Source organism: Leptosomus discolor, chromosome 7, assembly GCF_034619465.1.
Source record: "Leptosomus discolor isolate bLepDis1 chromosome 7, bLepDis1.hap2, whole genome shotgun sequence".
In the NCBI taxonomy this organism is placed as follows: Eukaryota; Metazoa; Chordata; class Aves; order Leptosomiformes; family Leptosomidae; genus Leptosomus; species Leptosomus discolor.
The window spans coordinates 19,477,826-19,500,717 of record NC_141397.1 but is presented as its reverse complement, the minus strand read 5'-3'; the positions used below and the strand labels follow the sequence as shown (position 1 = coordinate 19,500,717).

The following is a 22,892-nucleotide window of genomic DNA, read 5'->3' as shown; positions in this document are numbered from 1 at the left end:
ATTAATTCCCTGTGCAGGCAACAGCCCTCACGTAACAGCTAGCCTGCCACTCACTCCAGTGGTCTCTCCTGACTCAAATCAAGTCCTAATCCCCAAATCATAGATGAATCTGCTGTTTCAGGTGAGAGCGAGGACACATCCTCTATAATCAGTTTTCTCTGCAGACGCACAGATACAATCACCAGCTCAACCTGTGCTCTCTGCCCTCCTCCCACATACGGTACTGGTTTGCGGTGCTATTGGCAAACCTCTGTCCCACACCACCAAGCCAACTGCCCATTTAGAAAAATACTACCTGATCACTGCAAAAAGCATGCATGTATGTGGCTCCTGTTGTACTTCACTCCACTGTAGAAGACATCTTGCACAGTAGGGAGAATCCCTACATCACAACTAAGGTTACAGGAAGTAAAAAACATCGCAAGAGACTTGACTCTCCAGAGTCCTCTAGTAAGAAGTGGAGGATCTGGTGACAGTAATCAAAAATGTAGGGATTAATATAACCAAATCTCTGCAGATTCAGAAACTCCACAGCAAGTAGTGATTGTTACTCCTCTCCTCTGCAAGCCGAGCACTTTCAACATCTAGAACCTCCTAGAGAGCCATGCTCATTTCTCCAGGAAAAAACAGTCCACAGTGTGGGCAGGTTTGTGTAAAGGGGGGAAAAGATTGCCTCAAGCACACAAGGTGCTTCTGAGGCATGAAAAAGAGAAGGACCAGGAGGCAAAGCAAACCGTAGGCCAACAAAAGTGGGTTTGGTAGAACCTAAAAATTAAGAGCTGTCTTAAGGAATGGCAGGAAAGTGGCTCTCAATGGTAGAAAGGAACCCAACAATGATGTGCAGGAATATAGATGCTGATGGAGGTATGACACCCAAGGTATGCAAACACTGCTGGAGAACTTTGTCCTTTGAGGCTGTTGCTGCAAAAGCAGCAAGAGATTTCACCAATCCTGGGTCTGGAGAAGGAGCCCTCCTTGGGGGCAGGAGATTGCACACCTCACTTACCATACTTCCTTTTAGCCGGCTGGTAAGAAGAGCTCCTTGTAGGAGCAAGTCACCTGTGAACCATTCTCAGATATACTGTTTGGGTTGTTCGCATTGTTTGCCCTTTAAATAGCCAATAAAGTCCCATATTGTCACTAATACACAATATAGAAAGAGCTTAAACCTTACTTGTGAGCTAAAGAGCTCTTGTAGATAAAGTTCATGGCTGTCTAAAAATGGATTTACTGACCAGGCATGGCAATACCACCTATGGAGAAGGAGCCCATGTTGGCTGACCAGCCAAGCCTAGCTCAGACTGGCTGGCTGCTTGAAGCCCAGGGTACACAGTGTTCATTATTAACACCCACAAACACTGCACAGCAAGCTGCAAAGTTTCCTCCTTGACCTGGATACCCAGCACACACCTAACAGCATACAGCTGCTTAAAACTCAAAAAGGAACATACAACACAAAACCAGTACCTCATGGCAACCATCATTCTAGTAACCCATCAAACTAGATGCACAAAAAATAAAAAGCATACGAAATCTCATCTTCCTGAAAGTTGTTAGAGATAAGGAATACCTTACAAACTGCTCAGTGAAGTCTCAGTGCCTATGCCTGCTAACCCTCAGCAAGCAATCTGCTCACCGCTCACCCTTACAGCTACTGCTTACAACACAAGCCATTCCCACTGTCTGAGGCCTTTATTGCTTGACTGCTTCAAATCTTCAGTTAACACCTGCTGTATCTCTCCCTGCCTGAGAGAACACCACGCTGACACCTGGCAGTCACAGAGACAGCAGTTAAAAAGTCCATATCTGTCATCTCTAGCAAAGGCTTTGTTAGTCATGGCAACGGAGCCTTGAGCAAGGTCTCCTTGAGTAAGAGGAGGACTTGTTTACATCGCCAAAGTTCATGTTGTTAGCTGAGCTGGTACATCGTAATTTTTATCAGGAAAAAACAGGCGAGTGTTCCTGAAAACGCTAACATCATGACAATGCCCAGACCCACCAGCATCATCACAACCTGGCTGCTAGATCAGACCAGGCCTTAGCTCACAAAAGAATGACCTTTTCTAGGTCGATGCTTGGCAAGGTGCCAGAGAAGTAAAGGCCGATGAATGAAGGGGAAAAATGAGAATAGATGAGATTCCCCAGTGGCACTGTTGCAGCTGACAGCTTTCAGTGACTGCCTGGGGACTGGCAGGCCTCTCACACATGCTGGGACAGCACTCCTGTGTCTACCAGGAAGCTTCACTCAAGCAATCTACAAAAGGCTCAATTAGCCAGCAGGTGACAAGCAGCAACTGGGGACTGTGTTTTTCCCAAACAAATAAGAGAGCTCTCGAAGTGGCCTTCCCAGACCATGATTACAGACTTGCAGGAAAGTATGCGAAGTCGTTCTGTAGTTCCGCAGCTGCTGCTGGTCATCTCAGGTTAACAGCATACTTCTCTCCCAGCAGTCAGTACTTGTTTCTTGAACTCACTAATGGCACTTTTTTTAAAAAAAGCCTACAAAGCATCAAAAACACTCTAAGAAAATTCCCCCTTGATGCAGCTTGTCAATCTTGTCATCACTGCATTTCCATTTTCCTCAAGGGAAGCTGTGAGCTGGAAAGGGAGCCATAAGCGTTGGCTTTGAAAGCTTGAGTCACCTAGCTTTGACCAGCCAGACACATCTGTACTTACCATTACATTCATCAAACTACCAGCATCACAGCGCAGGGAGTTGTTTCAGCCATGATGATCCCTTAAGAATCCGAGTTATGCAAAAAAGAGGAAGCTCACAGGTGGGCGAAAGGAAATTACAGCAATTTTAGAGTTGGATCTGTGTGCAGAAAGTAGCAATTTCTGGCTGCTGCATACTTTACATCTCACCACAAAACGGGAGGACAAGGCCACAGCGCACATGCTGTGACAGTGGCGCAAAGGAGACAACTCACCCACAGTACTGAGCAAATACCTCACAAGGACTCCCCAGGGAGCAGAGTGGAGGAAACACTTACTCATAGTAAGCAAACACTGTCTGGCTTTGGGGTACAGTACTCCATTGCCCCAGTAATGCAGAGCAGGTACCTAACAGAGCCTCACGGTCAGGTCCACTGGCCTCACCGAGGTACGGCCACAGCTTTGCTGGCTCACAACGACACACAACACATGGTTCCAGCACCTGCAGCCCTGGAACCCAGTGAAGGATGCTTGGCAAGATGCTCTTTATTATTTATAGGCTCTGAGCAGACGGAGACTGCACTTGAAAAGAACCGATACCCTAGTTTCTGTTTCTCTGTGGCAGGAGAGGAGGATATTCAAAGGCACACCACCTCCAAAGAGAGCGAAGAGAGGGAATACACCGCATTTGCATGTCGTAAAGGAAAGTCACAGAGCAGTAAGAATCCACGCTTTTCACCACATCTTGCAATCCATGGACACCATGTACACTTGCTTAAGATTTTTAAATTACATTTGCAAAGCTAACTTCCTGTAAAAAAAATGTGCCAGGAAACCACTGCCAATATCTCACTCTGCCCTTTCAAGCATACTAAACACGTCTCAGGTGATGTGGTAAATTTCTAGGCTTCATTTCATTTTTTTCTTTCTTTTTTTTTTTTTTCCAGAAAATACATTTGCTAACCCTCCTTCAGTCACCTCTATACAAAGAGCACTACATGCACTCAGGTTGCTAGCGAATGTATTGCAACAAATCCTCACGGATAGGTCAAATGAACAATGAAAGGTAGCTTCAATTTTGTGCTTTTAGGAAGCCTCTTTTAGGATACAAATAAAGCATTCACCGACACATTCAGAACAGATATTCTGAGTGTTCAACAATGACTATAATTGTCTTTTTACAAAATGTACTGCAGTTGACTTTTTAGCCTTCTAGAGCAGTCAGAAAAATTACTAGTCTCTTTTTTGCTGAAAGAGAAATTAAAACAGATGGTACAAAACCTTCCCCTGCCCAAAAGAAAAAAAGACTACATTCTCAGCTTGTGGTTTGAAGCACATGGAAACACTTCAGGCTTATGTAGTTCCTGCTATTACATGCCAGACACTTGCTCTTGCTGACAGTAGTCTCTATGACTGCACTGTTTGCTAAAAACTCTTATGGAAAAAAAGAAAACCAAAGGAAAGCTGAAGTAAAGCTACATCAGTTCCCTCGTTTTTCTTACTGCGTAACCACCTTCTGAACAGAACAGCTGCATGGAGGTGAGACAGAAAATCTTTAAACTGGTGATGTTTGTGAAATTTTGTCTCAAAGAAAACTGTGTTAGCCTACCACCAAGCACTCCTTGGTTAACACACAGAGGACATACTGTTTGCTCCCAGCTCTTACACAAATAGCTGGGCAGAAACTGCAAAATGGCCACCCAGAGCAGAGGTCTGGAAAAAATACAACTGGCCAAGCCAGCCTGTTTCAGTGATCTCAGAGAGGAAACAACAGGACTTCCCAGACCTATTGGTTTTAATTACTAGGCTTGGACATTCCTCACTCAAGTATTCCCGATTACTTTAGAGCCATCTACGGCTTGGGTAACTTTCCTCTCTTTGCTCAGCATGCAGCTTCTAGCAGAACAACAAAAATAATTAGCAGCTACAACACATAGCTCTGACCTCAGCCTGAAAATAACTTTGCTGCCAAAAAACGTGGGTCATTTCTTATTACTTAGCCAGTAGTTTATCACATAGTTGCAGAGTGAAGACACTAGCATACTCTTGGTGTGGTTTCCCTCAATTATTATTTTCCTTGCAAACATAAAATGCCCCCTGCATGCCTCAAAATTAGACTTTTTGTAGAATATGTGGTGACATCACTGATAGCTATTACAGCAATATTTTTCATGATTTCTGTTATCAGCCAGATGAAAAGTCAAGCAGAACACAGAACTGTTTGAGTCTAAGCTTTATAGGTTAGCATCTGACAACTTTCACCAAGCTTATTACTTCTGGCCATTCTTTTCCTTTGGAAGAACTGCAGACAGAGTGACAGTGGGGGAAAGTTGAAAGTGCAGTCCACATGGGACCCAGAGACAGGCTTACAGTTTCAGCATCTCTGCATATCAGCAGAATCCCTCTCTTCTGGCCAAGCAGCATTATCACCATACAGGCAAAAAAATCATACACCACTGCTGCACTGCTGTGAAGAATTAGACGTTTTACGTCAATCACCTCCCTGGACAGAAAGACGTTTCAGGCTTAAGATCAAGTTAGAAGACTGAGTGGCTCACAAATCATCCCGAGCATCATTTGCTTTTGTGAATTTCTTTTTCCTGTATCAATGGTTTTGATTAGGAATTGTTTTCTTCCACTAACAGATTTTGGCTTCTTTTCATATTTTAACTTCTTCTGAATTTGTCTCCCAGTAAATTTGTCTGGTATCATCCAACACATTCAGAAACTAATCTTGGCTCCAGCAACCTAACTACCAGCATTTTCTAACTTTCAGTGTTAAACGTATTAAGATTCTCTCAAATACTATTACTCAACTGTATGTTAGTATACAAATATCCCAGAGGGGTTTAAGCATACTTCAAAGTTACTCAGAATTAGAGACTGTCTTGTTGGCCATTCCCTTACCAAGTATGTAATTGCTTTTGTCAAGACATACCTTTTAAATCAAGTAGATACACAGCAGAGAAGCTTTAACTATTGCCTTAGCATTTTTAACAAGTTAAAATGATGTTGTTAGGTCAACTTTCATTGAGTTTATCCTTTTTTACCTTGCAATTGTTTGTAAACTTTTTATTCAGCCTTGAGAAGTTAATTTAGATTTTCTTTTTTTCTGTCCGGTGAAACTCCTCCTTCCTGGTCCATATTGAGATGAAAGAATCAGCACTGGTTTTAGCTTAAAACACCCTGTATTCTGAGGCTGTGCCAGAACTATTGTCCGCTCAGTAACAACAGTGTTATTGTGGGAACAATCGCCTTTGGTCTTAACTGTGGACAAAATTAGCTTGGCCCAGCCTGAAGCAGGTGAAAGACAGGCAAAAGCAATGGGCCACTCTGCACCTCTCAGAGTTCAGAAACAAGGAACAGTCCAAGAACACCTTGAGAAGACTGAGGGACCTACACAAGCACGTGATGTGCCGTGACGGTTCTTCTACATGTGAGCTCTCGATACTTCTTTTCTCTCTTCAGTCTGTATTCATCACACTCTTGCAAATCTCCGTATCAGACACTTTGGACAGGTTATACGATCACATCCATTCCTACCAGCCAACAGCCTAAGGTGGTGGGACACCTATACGGGCTCCACTGTCAAACAGGCTGTGCTGAAAGCAGGACCTAGTCCAATACAGTGCCTGCGGCATCCTCCAGACCTCAGCTGTAAAAATACAAAAGGCACTTAAGGGCTCCACAAGAAATTCAGCTGAATCAGGCTTGTTTCAATCTATGAACACTGCCACTTGAGCCACCCTACTGACAATACAGATGCAAATTCATAATGCTGTCTCTAATGGCACAGGATGCCTGAAAAGGCTTCCAAGAATCCAACTACTGAGAACTCGACGAGCTAAGTAACACAGGTTCCTAGAGAGTCTGACAATAAAACAAGCCAGCAGTAGCACAGACACAGAGCAAACGTGCTTCAAACAAATCAGTGCAGTTCACCACGTGTGCTGATTTTGCCAAATTCAAGTTACTTAGCTTCTCTGGTGTAAGTGTATCACACACACTGATACACGCCCACTCCCACACTTAATACACTGCCGCTATAGAACCAGGGCTGCCACAACGGGACCATGCATGTATCCCTGTGAACACAGATCTTGGCAAAACTGTAACTACAAAAAAAAAGAGGGAAAAAAGAAAATAAAAAGCTGTATTAATCACCATCAATTTAAACCAGTTCAAGTGGGCTAGATGTTGAAGATACTTCATAATCTCCTGTTAAAACCAGAGCGTCAATTCAGACTAGATTTTGAAAATGGAGCTCCTACTAACATTACTAATACTCACCCATGAAAAACAGCTTTCAAACTGTCTTACTGCCATGCAAAATACACAAGTCACAGAACTACGTTCTCTCCTCCATTTTATTTTCAAAATATTTACAGACCATTACCTAAGCGTTAGAAAGCCAGGAACTCAACACATAAAATGCATTACCTTTTCAAAGCCAGTATAGGCTTACAGGCAAGAAACACGATTTTACTTCCAAATTTCATTCCACACTAGACACCACAGCACCCAGAATCTGAAGAGAAAGCACTGGTAACATTTAGACATTAGCAACAATTCACTAATCATCAGACTGGTGCACAATCTCTTCATCTTCTCCAAGACTGCTGAGTTTTAGTCCTTGTGTTATGCTCTTTCTTACAGAAGAAGAGTTGTAACATTATCTTCTGTTTCCTTCATATAATTTCCATAGCATATTGTTGTCATCTATTAGAATTATTTCATGCACACATACATACAATCAATATTTCTTTTAGCTTGCAAGCACCGCCAACAGCCATTAATATTACAGTAAATGATGAAATGTTTCTTTCTTGTTCTCTCTCATACCATTTCTTTCCTGGCAAAAAGGATTGAGGAAGAAAAAAACCAGAAACAGTAATGTTCCCTCTTCATAATCACAACCAGTCAGAGGCCCAGTACGCAACTTAATGTGGTATATGTCTAACCCAAAAGGCCTTACCTTCGTCCTCTACCAGCAAAATGGCGCTCCTTCTTAGTAAGGCTGCACTCCCACCAGCCACATTAACATTAATGGAGGAACGTTCACAGATTTAGTATAAAGAACACTTCTCAAAGAACACTTCTTACTAGAAGAACTGAATGCTAATACAAATGGACCCATGGATACAATGGAAATACTGGGAAGAGATAAAGGAGAGTTACAAAAATATTTAGCTCTCCATATTTTATTGGGTGGAGGAGTTAATCTAGAACTAACTTATCCCGGTTACTTCTACACACTTCAGCACAAATTTTTAGTTTTCTTAGGGAATTATTTGAGAAGACAACACTTCTTTTTAATATGGTACATGATACCATATTAAAAGAAGTTCATTTGCCCAAAGTTCCTTGGATACCTGAGGTAACTCCTACTGATGTTATTTACAGGCAAGCTGGAAAGCAGGAAAACGTAAGAAGGTGAAGCTGAAAGAGTAGTAAGGAGAACTAATTTACATTGGTTTAACTTCTGTTAAACTCACTGCAGAATGCTGCTAGCCTAAATTCTGATGAACTGGACATTGAACACTATTAATAAAATATTACTTTGTGTAAAGTATGTGAAGTATTAGATAAAATTACATAGATTTACATACATTACATAAAAATATGTAATGTATACACACACACTTCATATGTGCACCAGAGACTGAAATTTCAGCACAAATAAGCATGCCTGTGCTAGCTGTAAGTCACACACCATAGCTGCAGTGACACCACTGCAGGATGGAGAGCAGAGAGGACTAGGTACTTCTAGTCCCTAAAAGGAACTGTTCTTTCCACAGTGGTGAAAGCAAAAGGATAAAAAGATTTTTAGCTAACCAGCAAAGCACAAGTCTACCGTTTCAGGACTACAGGTTCATTTGCAATGTAAACACATGCTCAAATGAATTTAATTCATCTCCTGAAAAGATATTCCAGATCCATGCGATGGTTTGGGAACAACCCAAGTGAAGAGAAGGCAGCAGACAACTGTTCATATTCCTGCTGAACAGGCCTCGTAGCGAGGGACCAGTCTGAGGTCTCACGAATGCTCCGCAGGTGCAGGTAGCCATGCCCAGTCACTTTCAACTACAACTCTTGCCACCGAGGCTCGTTTCTAACGGCAGCGGATGGCAATTAATGAATTGCAAGAAATTGGGTGCCTTTTAAAAAGAAAGTTTAGGATCTGATATTACTCCACTGCAACCTAGAACAAACGGATTCCTAACTTTCAGTGTCAATTTACAACTCTGTGCATCCTAATAACTTACATAGGTTAAAAAAAATTACTATTCAAAAAAAAAAAGCAGGAGGTGGGGTACACATTGAGGGCTATCAAAAATGAAGGCAACAACTCCACCATAGGTGCAAGCTGTTGCAGGATGAGACTGTATGCGAGGAGGTATTGCTTCATATTGTCTTCCATGCTCCTTCCTAGCCATCTGTAATTATTCACTGGAATTAAGCCGACAAATCACTCCATGGACTAAGAATAATTATGCGCCACAGAAATCAGAAAGAGTTCATCCGTGTGTTAATCCCCTCCATACCTGGGCAAAGCAAGGTTTCCTGCGCCGAGCCAAGCAAAGGCACCAGCTCCAACCCCGGCAGCTTTCTGCTCTCGATTTCTCCCGAATTTCTGCTTTTCAGCTGTACCTCTCCCAGATCCCCCCCCCCCCCCCCCCGGGTCAATGAGGCACTGCCGGGAGGGCTCTGGCAGACAGGGCCCGCCGGCCTAGGGTCTCAGCCGCGGTGCCCAGCCTCACCAGCCCACCGTCGGTGCTGCCGCTCGGCTCCTCTTTCTCCCCAACACTTACCCGCGCTCAGGAATGGGGTGTTCCACTGGAGCACGGGCTGCCTTCGCATCACGGTGTTACCGTTATTGTCAGTGGCAAAAAAAGCTGTTAATACTCATCGTTACCGCGAGCTGCCATTACGGCGGTAACACCGGGCAGCGCTGGGCGCAAGCAGCCTCACCCGGGCTCGCACGCGCCGTCCGACCGGCGCTGCGCACCGCCGCCTTCGGACAAGGCACGGGCAGCTCCCGCAGCCCCCGGCACCGCGCTTCGCCACGGGAACCGCGGCTCTTCCTTCTTCCCGCCGGGGAAGAGAACGGCGGCGGCCAGCAGGGCGCTGAGCTGCGGCCCCGGCCCCCCCCCGACGGCGCCCTCCCGCCCCGCCGCCGAAGGAGACACCCACCGAGGGCGACCGTGACGCCCGCGCGGGCCGAGGGTCCCGCCGGCCGCCCCCCGCCCCTTACCATCTGGGCCACCTTCAGCATGCCGGCGCAGGAGCGGAAATAGGCGCCGTCCATGAGCTCTGCGTCCGAGCCCGCCGAGGAGGAGGCGGCGGTGGCGGCCGGCGGGGCCGCGGGCCCCCCGCTGCTCACCCCGGTGCGGATCACTCGCGCCCCGTGAGACATGGCTCCCTCCCGCGCTTCCCTGACCACCGCCACCCGGCCCGGGACAGGGGTACGGGATGGGACGGGGCGGGACGGGCCGGCGAGGGGCGGGCGGCGATGCCTCGGGGGCCGGGCGGAGCGCGGCGCCTCCCCGCCCGCCCTCGCTGTGCGGCTGGGGCGGGGGCCATAGAGGGGGCGGGCAAGGAGAAGCCGCGGGGGCTTCCCGCGGGGGAGACGCCGCCGCTGCCGCGCAGGGAGGAAAGCGGGAAGGCGGCGGCGGGCCCGGGGCCAGGCCCGGCGGCTGGGCGCAGCAGCCCCGCTCGGGCGGGCGAAGGGGGGCCGCGCCGTAGCTCCCCCCCGGCACCTTTCCCGACCGGCAGCCGCAGCGAGGCGCCCGGCCGGCCCCGGTGCGTAGCTGGGTTACGGGAAAATAGAGGCCGAAGGGAACGTTCCCGAGTAGGGAGAGGGGCGGCTCAGCGTACATCGTGGGGTCGCGGGCCGGGAGCTCCCGCCTGAACCGCCGCCACGGCGGGCAGCGGCTACGCCCGAACGGCAGAACAGCCCCCGGCGCGTCGAAGTGTACGGGCGGTGGGCGGAGGGGAACTGCTCCGGTGCTTCGCGGTGGTGGAGGTACGTCCGCCAAGGCCGTCTTCCCGCACAACGTTGATTCTCACTAAAAAACCCCAAATCTTCTGACTGGCGGTCTCGTAAAAGAGGAAAGATTTGCTTTAAATGGGCAGCGACAGTCAAAACTGTGATGACTCTCAAAGTGTATCAGCCCCGTTGAATGAAATCATGCAGAGATACTAACAAAACTCGGCAAAGGAAGCTGTATGTTCCCTCGAGTTTAAAAATGACTTGGTTTTGCTTTCTGACAAGTGAGGTAAAGTGCTGCTTTATTAGCATAGCAGCACTATGCGCTGCTGCAGTTAGGATGCACGCTCTGTTCATAGTTGGCATTTAACAGCTCCTTCAGCAACTAAAACTGTGTTAGGAAGACGGGCAAGTTCTGATGATCTCCAACACGAACAACGGGCTAGACTAAGTACTTTACGTTGCAAGACAGGGTTTGCCTGTGGGGGCAATGGTCTGTAACAGACTAACCAGTACATCGTTTTGGGCTTCCATTAAGCTGGCTAGTAGTTGCAATAAAGGTTATTATTACCTGTCCCACCAAATCTTACCTCATCTCATTAGGTATCAAAGCTACAACATTACCAGTCTCCCCAAAAGTAAAATGCTAGTTGCTGAGAAAAAGATCGTGGTTTGTTTTTTTTAAACTTCTGCTTCATTTTTCCCCTCTTACAGCTCACGTTCAGAAGCATGCACACTTACAGGTTTCCTGCAAGCCCTGCGGAGGAAGGCTGGAGTAGCTTCTGTACTTCCTGCTAAGAAACACATTTTTCTTACCCGCTGATTCAGCTTTTTTAGTTCTTTACTTCTTTTCAAAGTGTGTATATGACTGGGGCCCTGCTGATCCAAGTTCAGCCCAGTAAAACAGAAATACCTTTAAATTAATACAAGTAGAATAACAATCATATTTTCTACTCAGAAGTACAGGCATCTTCTGTAAACCAGTGGCACAAAGTCAGTCTAAAACACTGCTGAATCTGCAATTTTTATTACAGTTCTCATGCTTCACCTCGTTAAGGGCATCATGTACGATGATAGTAAGAGTTAGTGACAACTCCTTAATAAATGAAATTTGACGACCGTAAGTTGACATCAAGTATCCTTATGTATGTGGGTGACTTAGATTTTTCAGGGACTGTTTGTCTGAAACAAGTTATTTATAATGTCAAATACCTTCATTTTGCAGGCTGATTAGTATTTTGTTTATATCTGTATTAAGAATTTCAACACTTACCAGTTCTTTTAAATAAGGTTTCTTTCAATCTTAGGAACACTAAGCACTGCCTTCAGCCACCGTTCTTGTTTTAATTGTTCTATTAAACACAATTATGTAATCACAGCTAGCTTATCTTCTTTATCAATATTAAAATATACAAAGGCATCAGTCATAGTTTGCAAATCAGTATTTAAGACTAATGCACTAGAACGACCAGATAACCTTTTGAGTGCTTATACCTTTCTTCAGGCCTGAAATACGAGGAGCAAACTTCAGAAGTAATTTTCAGCTTGTACTGATTCTTCCAGTTTTAACTAGATACTCAGAACACCTGAAAAACAGACAGTTGGTAGCTGGAGAACAGCTGAGAAATGAGACTTATGAGAAAGACCATGGGAAGTAAGATAATTATCTTTCTGAAAGGAAAGAGCAAGGCAGATAAGTTACAGTTTGTGGGAAAAAAGGCAAGGGCAAGCATAAAGCTAATTTCTGCCTAGTGTGTATTTTTTAAAAATCAGAATTATGGATTCAACTCACAGATTTCCCTTTGGAAGACATTCCACACATCTTCCCTTGCGGATCAGTGCTGAAGACTCAGAGAGGTGGTAGATGTTTTGCCAGAACCATTCCTTGTCTGGTGACAGTGTGGTTTTGTCCTGCATTAATGGGTTTATTCTGACATAGAACACGCAGCTTCCACAGCAGTTTTTGGTAAACTGGATGAAACACACTACTCCCTCTTACTGCCTCTATCCACAAATGTTGTCTGGGTTACGACTTTAGACCAGACCATCGCAGTTACCACAAAATCATGAAACATTTGTGCAAACATCATCACAGTCTTTGGACTTAAGATAGGTACATCAAGTAACAGTTTAAAAGATTTTCTATTAGTACAAAAGCATTTTTATTACTACGAAGCATTTTTACTGATAAGGTTTAAATTCTGGCTATACTTCTAGTGACATTTTATCAGTTCACAGTTGGATAATTTTTATGCCTTTGATTTTTTTTCCAGCAATTGAAAAAAGCATATGGGATTTTACTGACACATTTTATCTGCGTAGATAAAATGCATAGTTGGTAGCCCTTCTTCCTTCTCACAACTGGATAATTTTAGCAAGCAGCAGAGAGCCTGACCTTTGTTGTACAGGCCAGATGCAATCTGCAGACAAATATAGGTTTTTAAATAATATCTTGGCTTCCCTTACACTGAAATCCTGTGACTCTGACAGATAATCTAAGAACAAAACAATGTGATCGAGAACAGAACTAGGTGGCTGCTGATAAATCTTCTTTGCTGCAGGGCACGCACATAAGTAAGCACACAACATTTAGTTACAGGGAGAAATAAAGAAGGTATTTTTAAGCAGTAAGATTTCTCTACTACCATATATAATAGTCCAACTAAGTTTTTGAAGACTGGGAGAGAGTCCAAATCTTCTTAATCCAGAAATAAAAGATTTTCCAGTAGTTTTAAATAAGGGAAACTTCAAATAATACCACAAAATAATCACAAGCTTACAGTCTCCATGTAATTCCTGGAAAAAATTCCTTAGGTAATTTGTATCTGAAAGACATTTTCAAAGGTATCTGTTTTGAAAGTCATACTCTTCTGTCGTACTTCTGCTTGACTCAAAGATATTTAAATATGAGCACCAAATTAAAAGCTTCATTTGTTAAACTAACAACTCACAGATGATGCCAGTAGACAGGAAAGGAGGGAGGAAATTCTTTGTTTCTAGCACTGGCATCTTGACAATTCTTCCATGGATTTCATCTTTATATCATTTAATCGGATTTAGAAGACCATATTTTTATTAGTATAGATTTATAGCCTAATCTGAGGAGAAAAAAACCCACAATCCTCTGAGAAACAAAATGTACTACCTTTAGTAGGTGTTTTGTGATTCTCTCGGTAGGTTAAACACTGAGCACTATGGGACTGTTGTCTAGACTTACGCCTTGGAGCCTGCTGGATTTGAGAAGCCTGTTAAGATAATGTGTTTCAGGTGCAACATTCCTCAGCAAGCTTCAGAACTACAGCAACAGGTTTCAAAAGCAATCTCATGATTGCCAGAGGCTGTTAGAATATGCAAACTGACAGGATCATCATAATTCTTAGTAGTATATATTTTACTCTGAAAAATAGATTTAAAAAAGCAACCTTTACTCCCAATTTACAAAACATGCACAGCTGGGTCAATTATTTATTTTTAAAGTTTTGTGTGGTTTTTTTTTCTGCACAATGTCACTTTTTGTACATAATAACAAGACAATATCAATCTTAGTTTTGATTTGTAGCATTCAGTATCAAAAGTATACCTGTAACATTTAGAAAGTTACATTTACAAAACTGGCACATTGTCTGAGTAAGATTTATTAAAGGTTTAGTAACAACATCTATACAATGTCTAGAAAAATACCATGTTATTTTTAAAAGAAGCGGTATGAAATTTTATTATACAGTACAAAGTCAGTGTAGATGTCTCTAAAGATGGTATTGCATTATAATTATTTACTCTCAGTTTAAAATATATTGTGTCAATTCTAACAGAAACGTTCAAAAAGACCTCATCCCTCTATACTCTTGACAAAAGCTTTGAAATCCTCAAGATATTTTATACTACAGAATTCATTTTATTAAAATATTTACTGCAAAGTTCGTGATCGCCAAGATATAAAGCTAAAATACGTATTTCCAGCATAGCAGGAGGTAACCACGAAGGCAAAGAACTGTAGAGAGAGGGGGGAAAAAAAAAATATATTAGGAAAAAAATGTATTTGAGAGTACAGTCATTTCTATGAAATAAACAGTTATAGGGTTTGGAAAAAAGGACAAATAGCCGGCTGACTAAAATGGCACTCTCTCACTTCCTCATACTTGTGTGGCCAGTGCAGTCACCACTGTGTAAGTAAGCTTATATTACGTGTAGAAATACAGGCCTAGAAGCAGACAAAACATGGCTTATTTCAGCTCGTGTCTCCACGCTACACTGCCTCAGTATGGATCTTATAGACTGGACTCCCACCAAGCCTATACTTGCTGCTTTTAACATCAATTCCTGGTAAAGACTGGAGGGATAGTCCATGGGACAGTGCAAGGTCAAGCTAACACTCCTGCACTGCTGCTATGTTCCAAGAATTGCCTACAGCCCACCTGTACCTCAGCAGGGCACGCTGGGCATCAAAACAGGTTTGTTCACAGAGAAAACCTGGATTCAAACGCAGGCCCAGACACGTTCTCAAACAGCAGTACCAATCGGGTTACCAACTCCAGAGGTCCTCTACTGATGAATAAAGGTATTCCACAGTGCAAGTAACAGCGACAGGCAGCCACTTTGAGATATTACTGCTTTGTCAGAAATGGATTATAGAATAAGCCTGCTGTAGCAGGCTAAATTTATGTTTAAATATTAAAACCACAGCATCAGTGGTGGCGATTCTGCAGTCCTTGCAGCATACGCGCACAGAAACTAAAGAACAGCTGTGAACTATTTCAGTTGTACTGATAAAAGTCCAATTCAGTGCCAGTGGTTACGTTCCTGTTAATCACTGGATGTTATTCAAAATAGACAATGTTCAAAGTGGTCCTATGATAAGACCAGAATGTTTTGTGCTGGTAAGTGAACCAAATAAAGCTGACACTGCAAATAGGATTAACACTACTTTTCTTAGAGGTGAGCAATGATATGACAAGAGGGAACAAACCCAAATTACAGGAAGGGAAATTTCAATTAGGTATTTGGGGGGGGGGGGGGGGGGGGAGGAAATCACGGTGAGAGTAATCAAACAACAGAGGCCCAGAGGTGTTGTGGAAGAGCCATCGTTGGAAAGACTCAAAGCTCGAGTGGACAAGGCCCTGGTAGCCTGGTATGAGTTAGCTTGGCTTTAAGAGGGGGAGAGAGTTGGACCAGATGACCTCCAGAGGTCCCTTCCAGCCTCAAAGTGTTTTATGATTCTACCAATGTTTCTTGCTTATATACCATCATTTGCCTCGGTAGACACTTTGGCTCTGAGAGCAGGGCACTACCAAGCATGCATACAGGCAGTGAGCCTAAGTCCTCCCAACAGAGGGCTCTTTGTGAGTCTTGTCTAATGTAAATTTAATCTGCGGCACCAAAAACTGTAGCTGATGATGTAACATGTCACAATAGGAAATTGTAGCATTCTTCTTTTCCAATAATTTTATTTCTTATGCAATAAAGGCTCTAGCAGAGCCTTTCTAACAGAACAACTGTTGGGGATAGATGGTTTGCTAAACTCTCACAAACATGTACCCATGAAACCCTTAATGGGTTCAGAAAGCAAAAATCTACTTTTAATAGTTTATTTAGACAGTGCATTAGATAAACACTATTAGGAGGTATTAGAAGAGATTCCAAACATCCCATGAGACACTGAGCATTCATGCATTTTGCATAAAACCTGAATCAGCATGGAAGCTTATCTAGTAGCAAGCGAGCTCCTGTCAACAGCAGAGGCTGAGTACCAGAACAATAGTTACAAACTGCCAAGGGGAGAAGACCCTGAATACCACTGAAAGGACAGGGATGTAGCTGACCAATTCCCAAGACAAAAACAGTGCAGGTGTTCAAGTGTCTGTGTTCGGGCCATATACAATAAGCTTCAGACAGAAGACAGGATTTGTGAATAGTCCAGAGAGGGCAATTTCAGAAGCATGAAAAGTCAGCAAAATAGTTGTAATTTGGAATTACTGGGTATAACTGAATTTTACTGCTGTTGCCACAACATGCAAAAGGTTCTTTTACAACTCCCTTAACTTAGCTAGAGGAAGTGTTCACTTACTCAGAAAGTGACAAGGCTCTTGGAAAAAAAAAAGTTGCTTTTCACCCACTTTGACTGCTTTGGATTTCCAAATCTAAGTAGTACGACAGTCATGTCAGACTAATTAATGATTTGCATCCACTTTAAAACACTGGGAAGTCACATGATTTTTCAGGCATTGCTCACCCAACTCAGAAGAAATTGCTGAGGCTGTAACAGGAAGATCACTGTAGAAACAGCAATACCACTTCAGGACTTTCCCAAAGGTGCTGTGTGTATGGCTCAGCCCACAAAAAGCTGAATGCATCTTATCCACATGTGTGCAAAGTTGGCTGCATTAGTTTAAACTGCTTTTGAAGTTGTCCAAGTGCACCAAGGTGACTCAGTGCTCACACAATCTGTTTTGTCTACTCTGATGTGCAGCCTATAACCTCTGCCAGAGAGCTAGTAATAAATGGGGGCAAGGGAGGGGAAAAGCAGTATGATCTTAAAAACACATTACAGCCTCTTCTGATGTCACTATCATCTCCTGGTGGAATTTCTAGTCACCTTCAAAAACTATGAACTAAATTACAGCTACCTATACGTTTTGTGTGTGAGCTTCTACATCAGTCTGCAGCTTGTCAGAATCCAGAATGCATGCATTTCAACCCGCATGTCCAGCAAGCCTTCTTTTCATAGAGCGTTTTTTAGATACAGAGCAGATTCAAACAAAAACTGAACTCACTGAAGAAGCTGCCCAGCTGTTGTAATTGTGACTGTCCAGTTCTTTGGTAACTGAAGATGCATCTACAATGGCAGCAATGAGGTACAAAATGAAGGCACTGCCATTAAAACACAGACCCTGTTGAGAAAGCAAATAACATAAGTAATTAATATGCACATGCATTTGTTACCATTTGCTACTCCAAAAATACAAAACTCTCCTCTGAAATATAATGTACACAAGAAATGTGACTCAACTATCTTTACCTTCTTCCAAGTTTCTATCTGTAAGATTAAAATTTAACTGCTGATTTTGAAGATCCATAAACTTTAAAGCACATTTTAGACAAACTGTTCTCTTCATCACACTAAATCCAGAGAAGTCTTAAAGCTGGTGTGTGCTGTGATTTTCCAAAAGTGAAAACAAGGACCCCATTTGGTTATCATAATCTAAGTGTTAGGCAGTAAGAATATGACGCTATGTTAAAAAAAAAAAAAAAGGAAACTGCCATTTGATTACATTTCTAATCTAAACAAAGATATACTGTAGGAATCAGTAGCTCATTGCATGTGAAGAATATTTATAAAGCTTCCAAAACTGTGTTTTCTCTAATTCTGAAGGAGACAAAGAGGGTGTAAATTTTTTCAGTTGCATTCTTCCACCTTTCAGTACCTTTCCCTTTTGCCAGTTTTTGAGAGGTGAAAGAAACAGATAAAACCAAGGAAAAGAATCTGAATGGACTACATAGGTCATCAAGACCCGTCCATGGCAGACGCTGCATTTTCTCTTCCAAGGAGCAGAGTTAATGTCTTGGGGTACCTATGCTCATCACTAAGAAAGAAGCAAAGCAGATAACATTGATCTCACGTACCACTATAGAGAACAAACAAGAACAGTCTGCATGTGAGAGAGAACCGGAAAGGAAGGGAGAACGAAGACTAAGATGAAAGATAAAAAGGTCTGAGGGTTGTTCTTTTTTTTTTTTTTTTTTTTTAAAGTACTTAATTTTAACACTTTGTCCTTTACTTACTCACTACTTGGTTATGGCTATGGGAAGTTCATTCTTATTTAAAAAAAAAAAAATCCCCCAAAACTCCACCCTGCTACTTGTCCAAGGCACATGAGTTTGGCCACAAAATACACTTCTAGTCCATTGGTGCCATGTTCAAGTGGAATACCTGTACCATGCTTTGCAGCTAGTTACTACTGCAGGAACTGGAAACTCAATTTAGACCAGGTCCTAATGTCGTACATGATTGCTCCCTTCAGCTTCTGGCCCCACGTTTGCACTCCAGAGTGTCACACAAATATCATAACCCTTAACTCTGTTGCCCCAGTTGTCTCTAAATGTTGCTATACTGGTGCAGCTCCAACTTACTAATTTCCATGGTGTGACAAGTGGATGCTAGGAATATATGCCAATTATTCACTATTCAATTCAGTAGTCACAAACTCCAGCAGCATCTAAAAACAAAGCTGCAGCCCACAAAGAGAAGTTCAGAAGGCAGCAACAACAGCTGCACCCACATGAGCAATTCCCTCAGTGCACCAAAGCGTGGATCAACAGGTTGTAGTGGTTGGTATGGAAGCTCCTCACATCCATCTCCAGGACGTTTGGTTCTGGCAGAGTTTACTTCAGACTCGGTGTAGTCTGGCCCACTGCTGCACGCTCCTGTGACACACAGGGTTCAAAACATTCTGAAGGGAAGCCATTTCCCAAATATGTGCTCTCTCAACTGCAGGCCCTTCCAGAGAGCAACATGCTGTGCTGTCATCTTCAGGTCATCACTGCCTATACGAGACTTCCCATGCAAAAAGCCTTCTTACAGTTTTCAGAGCAGGCTGAAGGACATGCATGTCCTCCTGTGGTTCCTAAGTCCTTGCAACTTCAGGGCATTTGGAAAAGAGCCATTTACCCACCTTTCCACAGGGACCTGTGGGCAGTGCCTCAGCGCTCAGATGGAGTCCGAGACCTGGCACTTGAGGTTTGATTCATACACTTATAAATGAACGGGGTTTATCTCACCTGTATCAGTTGATCTAATAAAAGGTATTATCTCTTCCACAGATCTCACCTCTCGTTTTATATGGGCATTACAGTAATAAAATACCAAACTGACAATTTTAGGGTAAGATGCCAACGATTGGCAGGTTCAGGTGAACTTCTGTAAAGCACTGATTTTCAGACTCCTAATTTGATTGCCTAGACTATTTGTTGTTGTTATTTTTAGATTTCCCCTTCCAGAAAGGCTCAATTACCCTGGAAAGCTACAAATCCCTGCAATATCTTGTCATGTAGAAAAGAAAAAAGCACATAATTTTTGAGAATTGCTGCTCTGGGAAATAACACTGTTGGGGAAGATGGAATGCAATGCAAGCTGATTGGGCCTTCACTGCCAATATATTACTCGAACCAAATGGTTTATGCTAAATTACCATCTGCTTCTCAAACTCAAATTTACCAGATTTTAAAAGCTTCCACTGATTGTTTTAGCAGAGAACTTGCACTACTAAGTAGAGTTGGTTTTGAAGCACATCCTTTGGGTTAATTTGCAGTAAAAGTAACCGCATCTTAAGCAATCTGATAATGTGCTTAACCTGCAAAAACTGAATTTATGATAGAGAAGTCCAGATGTAATTTTGAATAGAGCATACAATACAATTGAGCTAACTGTCGCCTAAGGAGGCAGAGCAATAACTAGCAGAGACTGAAATTCAGGATACTTCAGAGAATAGGGGAAGGTGGGTGTAAACTCACTCATGCAAAAAGGTGCGTGTCACTCAAAAAGGTGTGTGTCAGGATCTCTTGAATGAAGACATGAAAAACATCTCTCTGAAAAGAGACCAAACATTCCTCTTGGCCAGCCAGTAGTGGCAGAGGTCCAATTCAAAGGCTGTTTCCAACAGCTCTTTTAATACCGTAGGGCAAAACAAGCTGAAATGCAAGCATCTTTTACTTATTTTGCATTTATTTTCTCTTCATATTACCCTTTACTGTAAAAGGAGACTACCTTTCGGACCTACATTTATGTGATCTTATCTATAATATGTTTGGAACTCAGAGCAAGAAATACCCTCAATATGAAGAAGTAGAAACAAATCAAATACTCCAGCTTGTCTACCACATAGATCAGGGACAAATCTTTTATGTGCAGCTGTTGTCTGATAATAGTGTTAAACTGATGAAAGAGGGATAATGACTAAAGCTGTACCAAATAGATACAAAAATGCTTTCCCTTTGAATATACTTTACTTGCATCTAATGCAATGGCAAACACCCCACCACCACCACCTTTAAATGTATCCAGACACATTACTGCTGTAATTGAAATAATTCAATGTTTCTATAGCAGTGTTATAGCCTTAATGGTAATTGCTGGTCATAAAACTCAAAAAATAGAGAAGCTATCTGAACATAATCCTTGTTCTTATTAGTAATTGCTATAGCTGGCTATTTATTACAGCAGCAAATGGGAAGATGAAAAAATGATTCCATTTTAGCCACATACACAATATAGCTGATAACAAGCTGTCTGCAAGAAGTCAAATATATTTTATCATAAAAAAACCCAGAATCCAGTCAATAATCTTTAGCTAGTAAAAAAAAAACCACCACAACAGAACAGTATCTCACTGTATCAGACAAATGCAAAGCTAAAATTTATAATAATTCTTGGATGGGTCACAAGTAGCCAGCTGGCTGAGATGACAATGACTTTTAGGATCTATTACCCTGAACAGCAGCCTGTTACGAAAATAATGTAAAAATACATTGTTGAGAGGTACAGCTAGCCAGGTTTGTTCAAACCACAAAAACTGGATCTGAATTTTAAGTGCCTGTGAAATTTTTCTGTAATTACATAAGCTGTTTATCTGATTTGCATTAAGTCTTGAGCTAAAAGCAAAGGATTACATGGCATGTATTTTACATATATAACACACTAATTTTCAGCACCATTTTCACAGTAGGCCATATATGCATTGTCAGACTGTTGCTACCTCTGAACTACCTTTGCTTTTACTTTAGCAGAGGAAGACTCATGTTTTAAGAGCCAGGGTCCCACTCCAAGTTCATGTTGTTGATTCAAGTAGGGATTTCTGCTGTTTAAGCCATATGGCCAGGTCTGTTAGCCCAGAGGCAGCAACAGACTCGTTCTTCAAGGGATGTAACCACTACAGGGAGAAAAAGAGGCCACTGTGCCTAAGTATCAGTCACATGCACATTATTAAAAAATCAAGTCACTACATCAGCTGCTGAGCAAAATCGTGAAACATCATAGGAAAAGTGTTTTAAAATTGTCTGGGTAGTATGAAGGTCAAACACTGCAGGTACGCAGCCACAAAATAATTCAGGAAAAATCTGCAAAAAGCACAAATACAGTTGGTTAACTACACTGATAGAATGTGATAGGAGGCCATACAGAAAATATACTTTCTAAATGAAGATATATTGAAAATATTAATAGAGAGCTACATAGAAAACGCTAAAACTATTAAAACCTGCTTTCCCAGAACTAACATGCATGCAAGTAGGCAATTAATTGCTAACCCCTGCAAACGGCCTGAGAAGGAGGCCCGGAATGCTGGAGAAAGAAGCTGATAAGTGGAAACAGAAAAGACAAACCAAGGATGTAATTCATGGTTCAAAGGTGTCAAAGGCGGGAGGAGAAAAGGGCTAAGGAGGGCTAGCTAACATCCATCTTCAAACAATAACAAAAGGGAGGTAACCAGATGTGCACTCAAGGACAGACCAGGCCGAAACCGGTCTGGGACTGCAAGCTCAGCCAAATTAGAGATTTCAGGGGAGAGGTGAAAAGTAGACAGCGAGGAAGACCTATGGCCTTCATCCCTGAAGACCCCTGTTCACGACCACCTCGAGGGACTGTGCAAGCGCACCAAGGAGGGGCCCAAGGTGGAGATTATGGAAATGGAGTGACCGGAAGGAACTGCCTTTTCGGGGATAGATCATGAATATGTATAGATGTCTCTGGAAGATGTAGTGTTTTAATTGTATAAATACTGGACAAGCGGCCACGATGGGCATGCACGTTTGTGGTGGAGCGATCCCCCGTGCATCTGTGCGCAATAAACATACCTACTTTGTAACCTTTCAGGTTGTAAAGTTTTTTTTCCCGCACGTCAAATGCATCAATATTTTATTCTCTTTACAATCCAGCAAACCTGAAACAACAAAGAATGGGTGTATTTACCACTGTGGTCCATGGCACCTGGGGAATCCTGGTGTAGGTCATTGTCATGTAGATGATCAGAAAGAAGACAGTGAGAACCCAGTAAAACACAGCTACAAACATCACCCAGCCGAAGGCAGGATATAGAAAGTATTCTGTTCCAGCAACCAGGGTCCACACCAGCAGCCCCAATACCTGCAAAAGTTATGGAGAAGAAAGCAAACTGTTACAGTCTTAGACCTCACACATTTGTTTAGGACAAGGAATGACACCACTGCCATTCACATAACCATTTGATGAGCTGAGTTG

At 42.7% G+C, this 22,892-nt stretch overlaps 2 protein-coding genes across 2 annotated transcripts in view; both read right to left on the bottom strand.

Annotated features, from left to right (window-relative positions):
• CMTM7 (CKLF like MARVEL transmembrane domain containing 7) overlaps window positions 1–10,072 on the bottom strand; it is a 33,597-nt gene extending 23,525 nt beyond the window's left edge. The window contains exon 1 of the mRNA XM_086468527.1: window positions 9,911–10,072. Coding sequence (XP_086324653.1) covers window positions 9,911–10,072 — 162 coding nt within the window. The remainder of the gene's footprint in view (window positions 1–9,910) is intronic.
• Window positions 10,073–14,552: 4,480 nt separating this feature from the next.
• CMTM8 (CKLF like MARVEL transmembrane domain containing 8) overlaps window positions 14,553–22,892 on the bottom strand; it is a 36,802-nt gene continuing 28,462 nt past the window's right edge. Inside the window, exons 2-4 of the mRNA XM_086468416.1 lie at window positions 22,605–22,778; window positions 17,416–17,532; window positions 14,553–14,636 (exon numbers count right to left, since the gene is read on the bottom strand). Of these exons, the coding sequence (XP_086324542.1) occupies window positions 14,553–14,636; window positions 17,416–17,532; window positions 22,605–22,778 (375 nt within the window). The remainder of the gene's footprint in view (window positions 14,637–17,415; window positions 17,533–22,604; window positions 22,779–22,892) is intronic.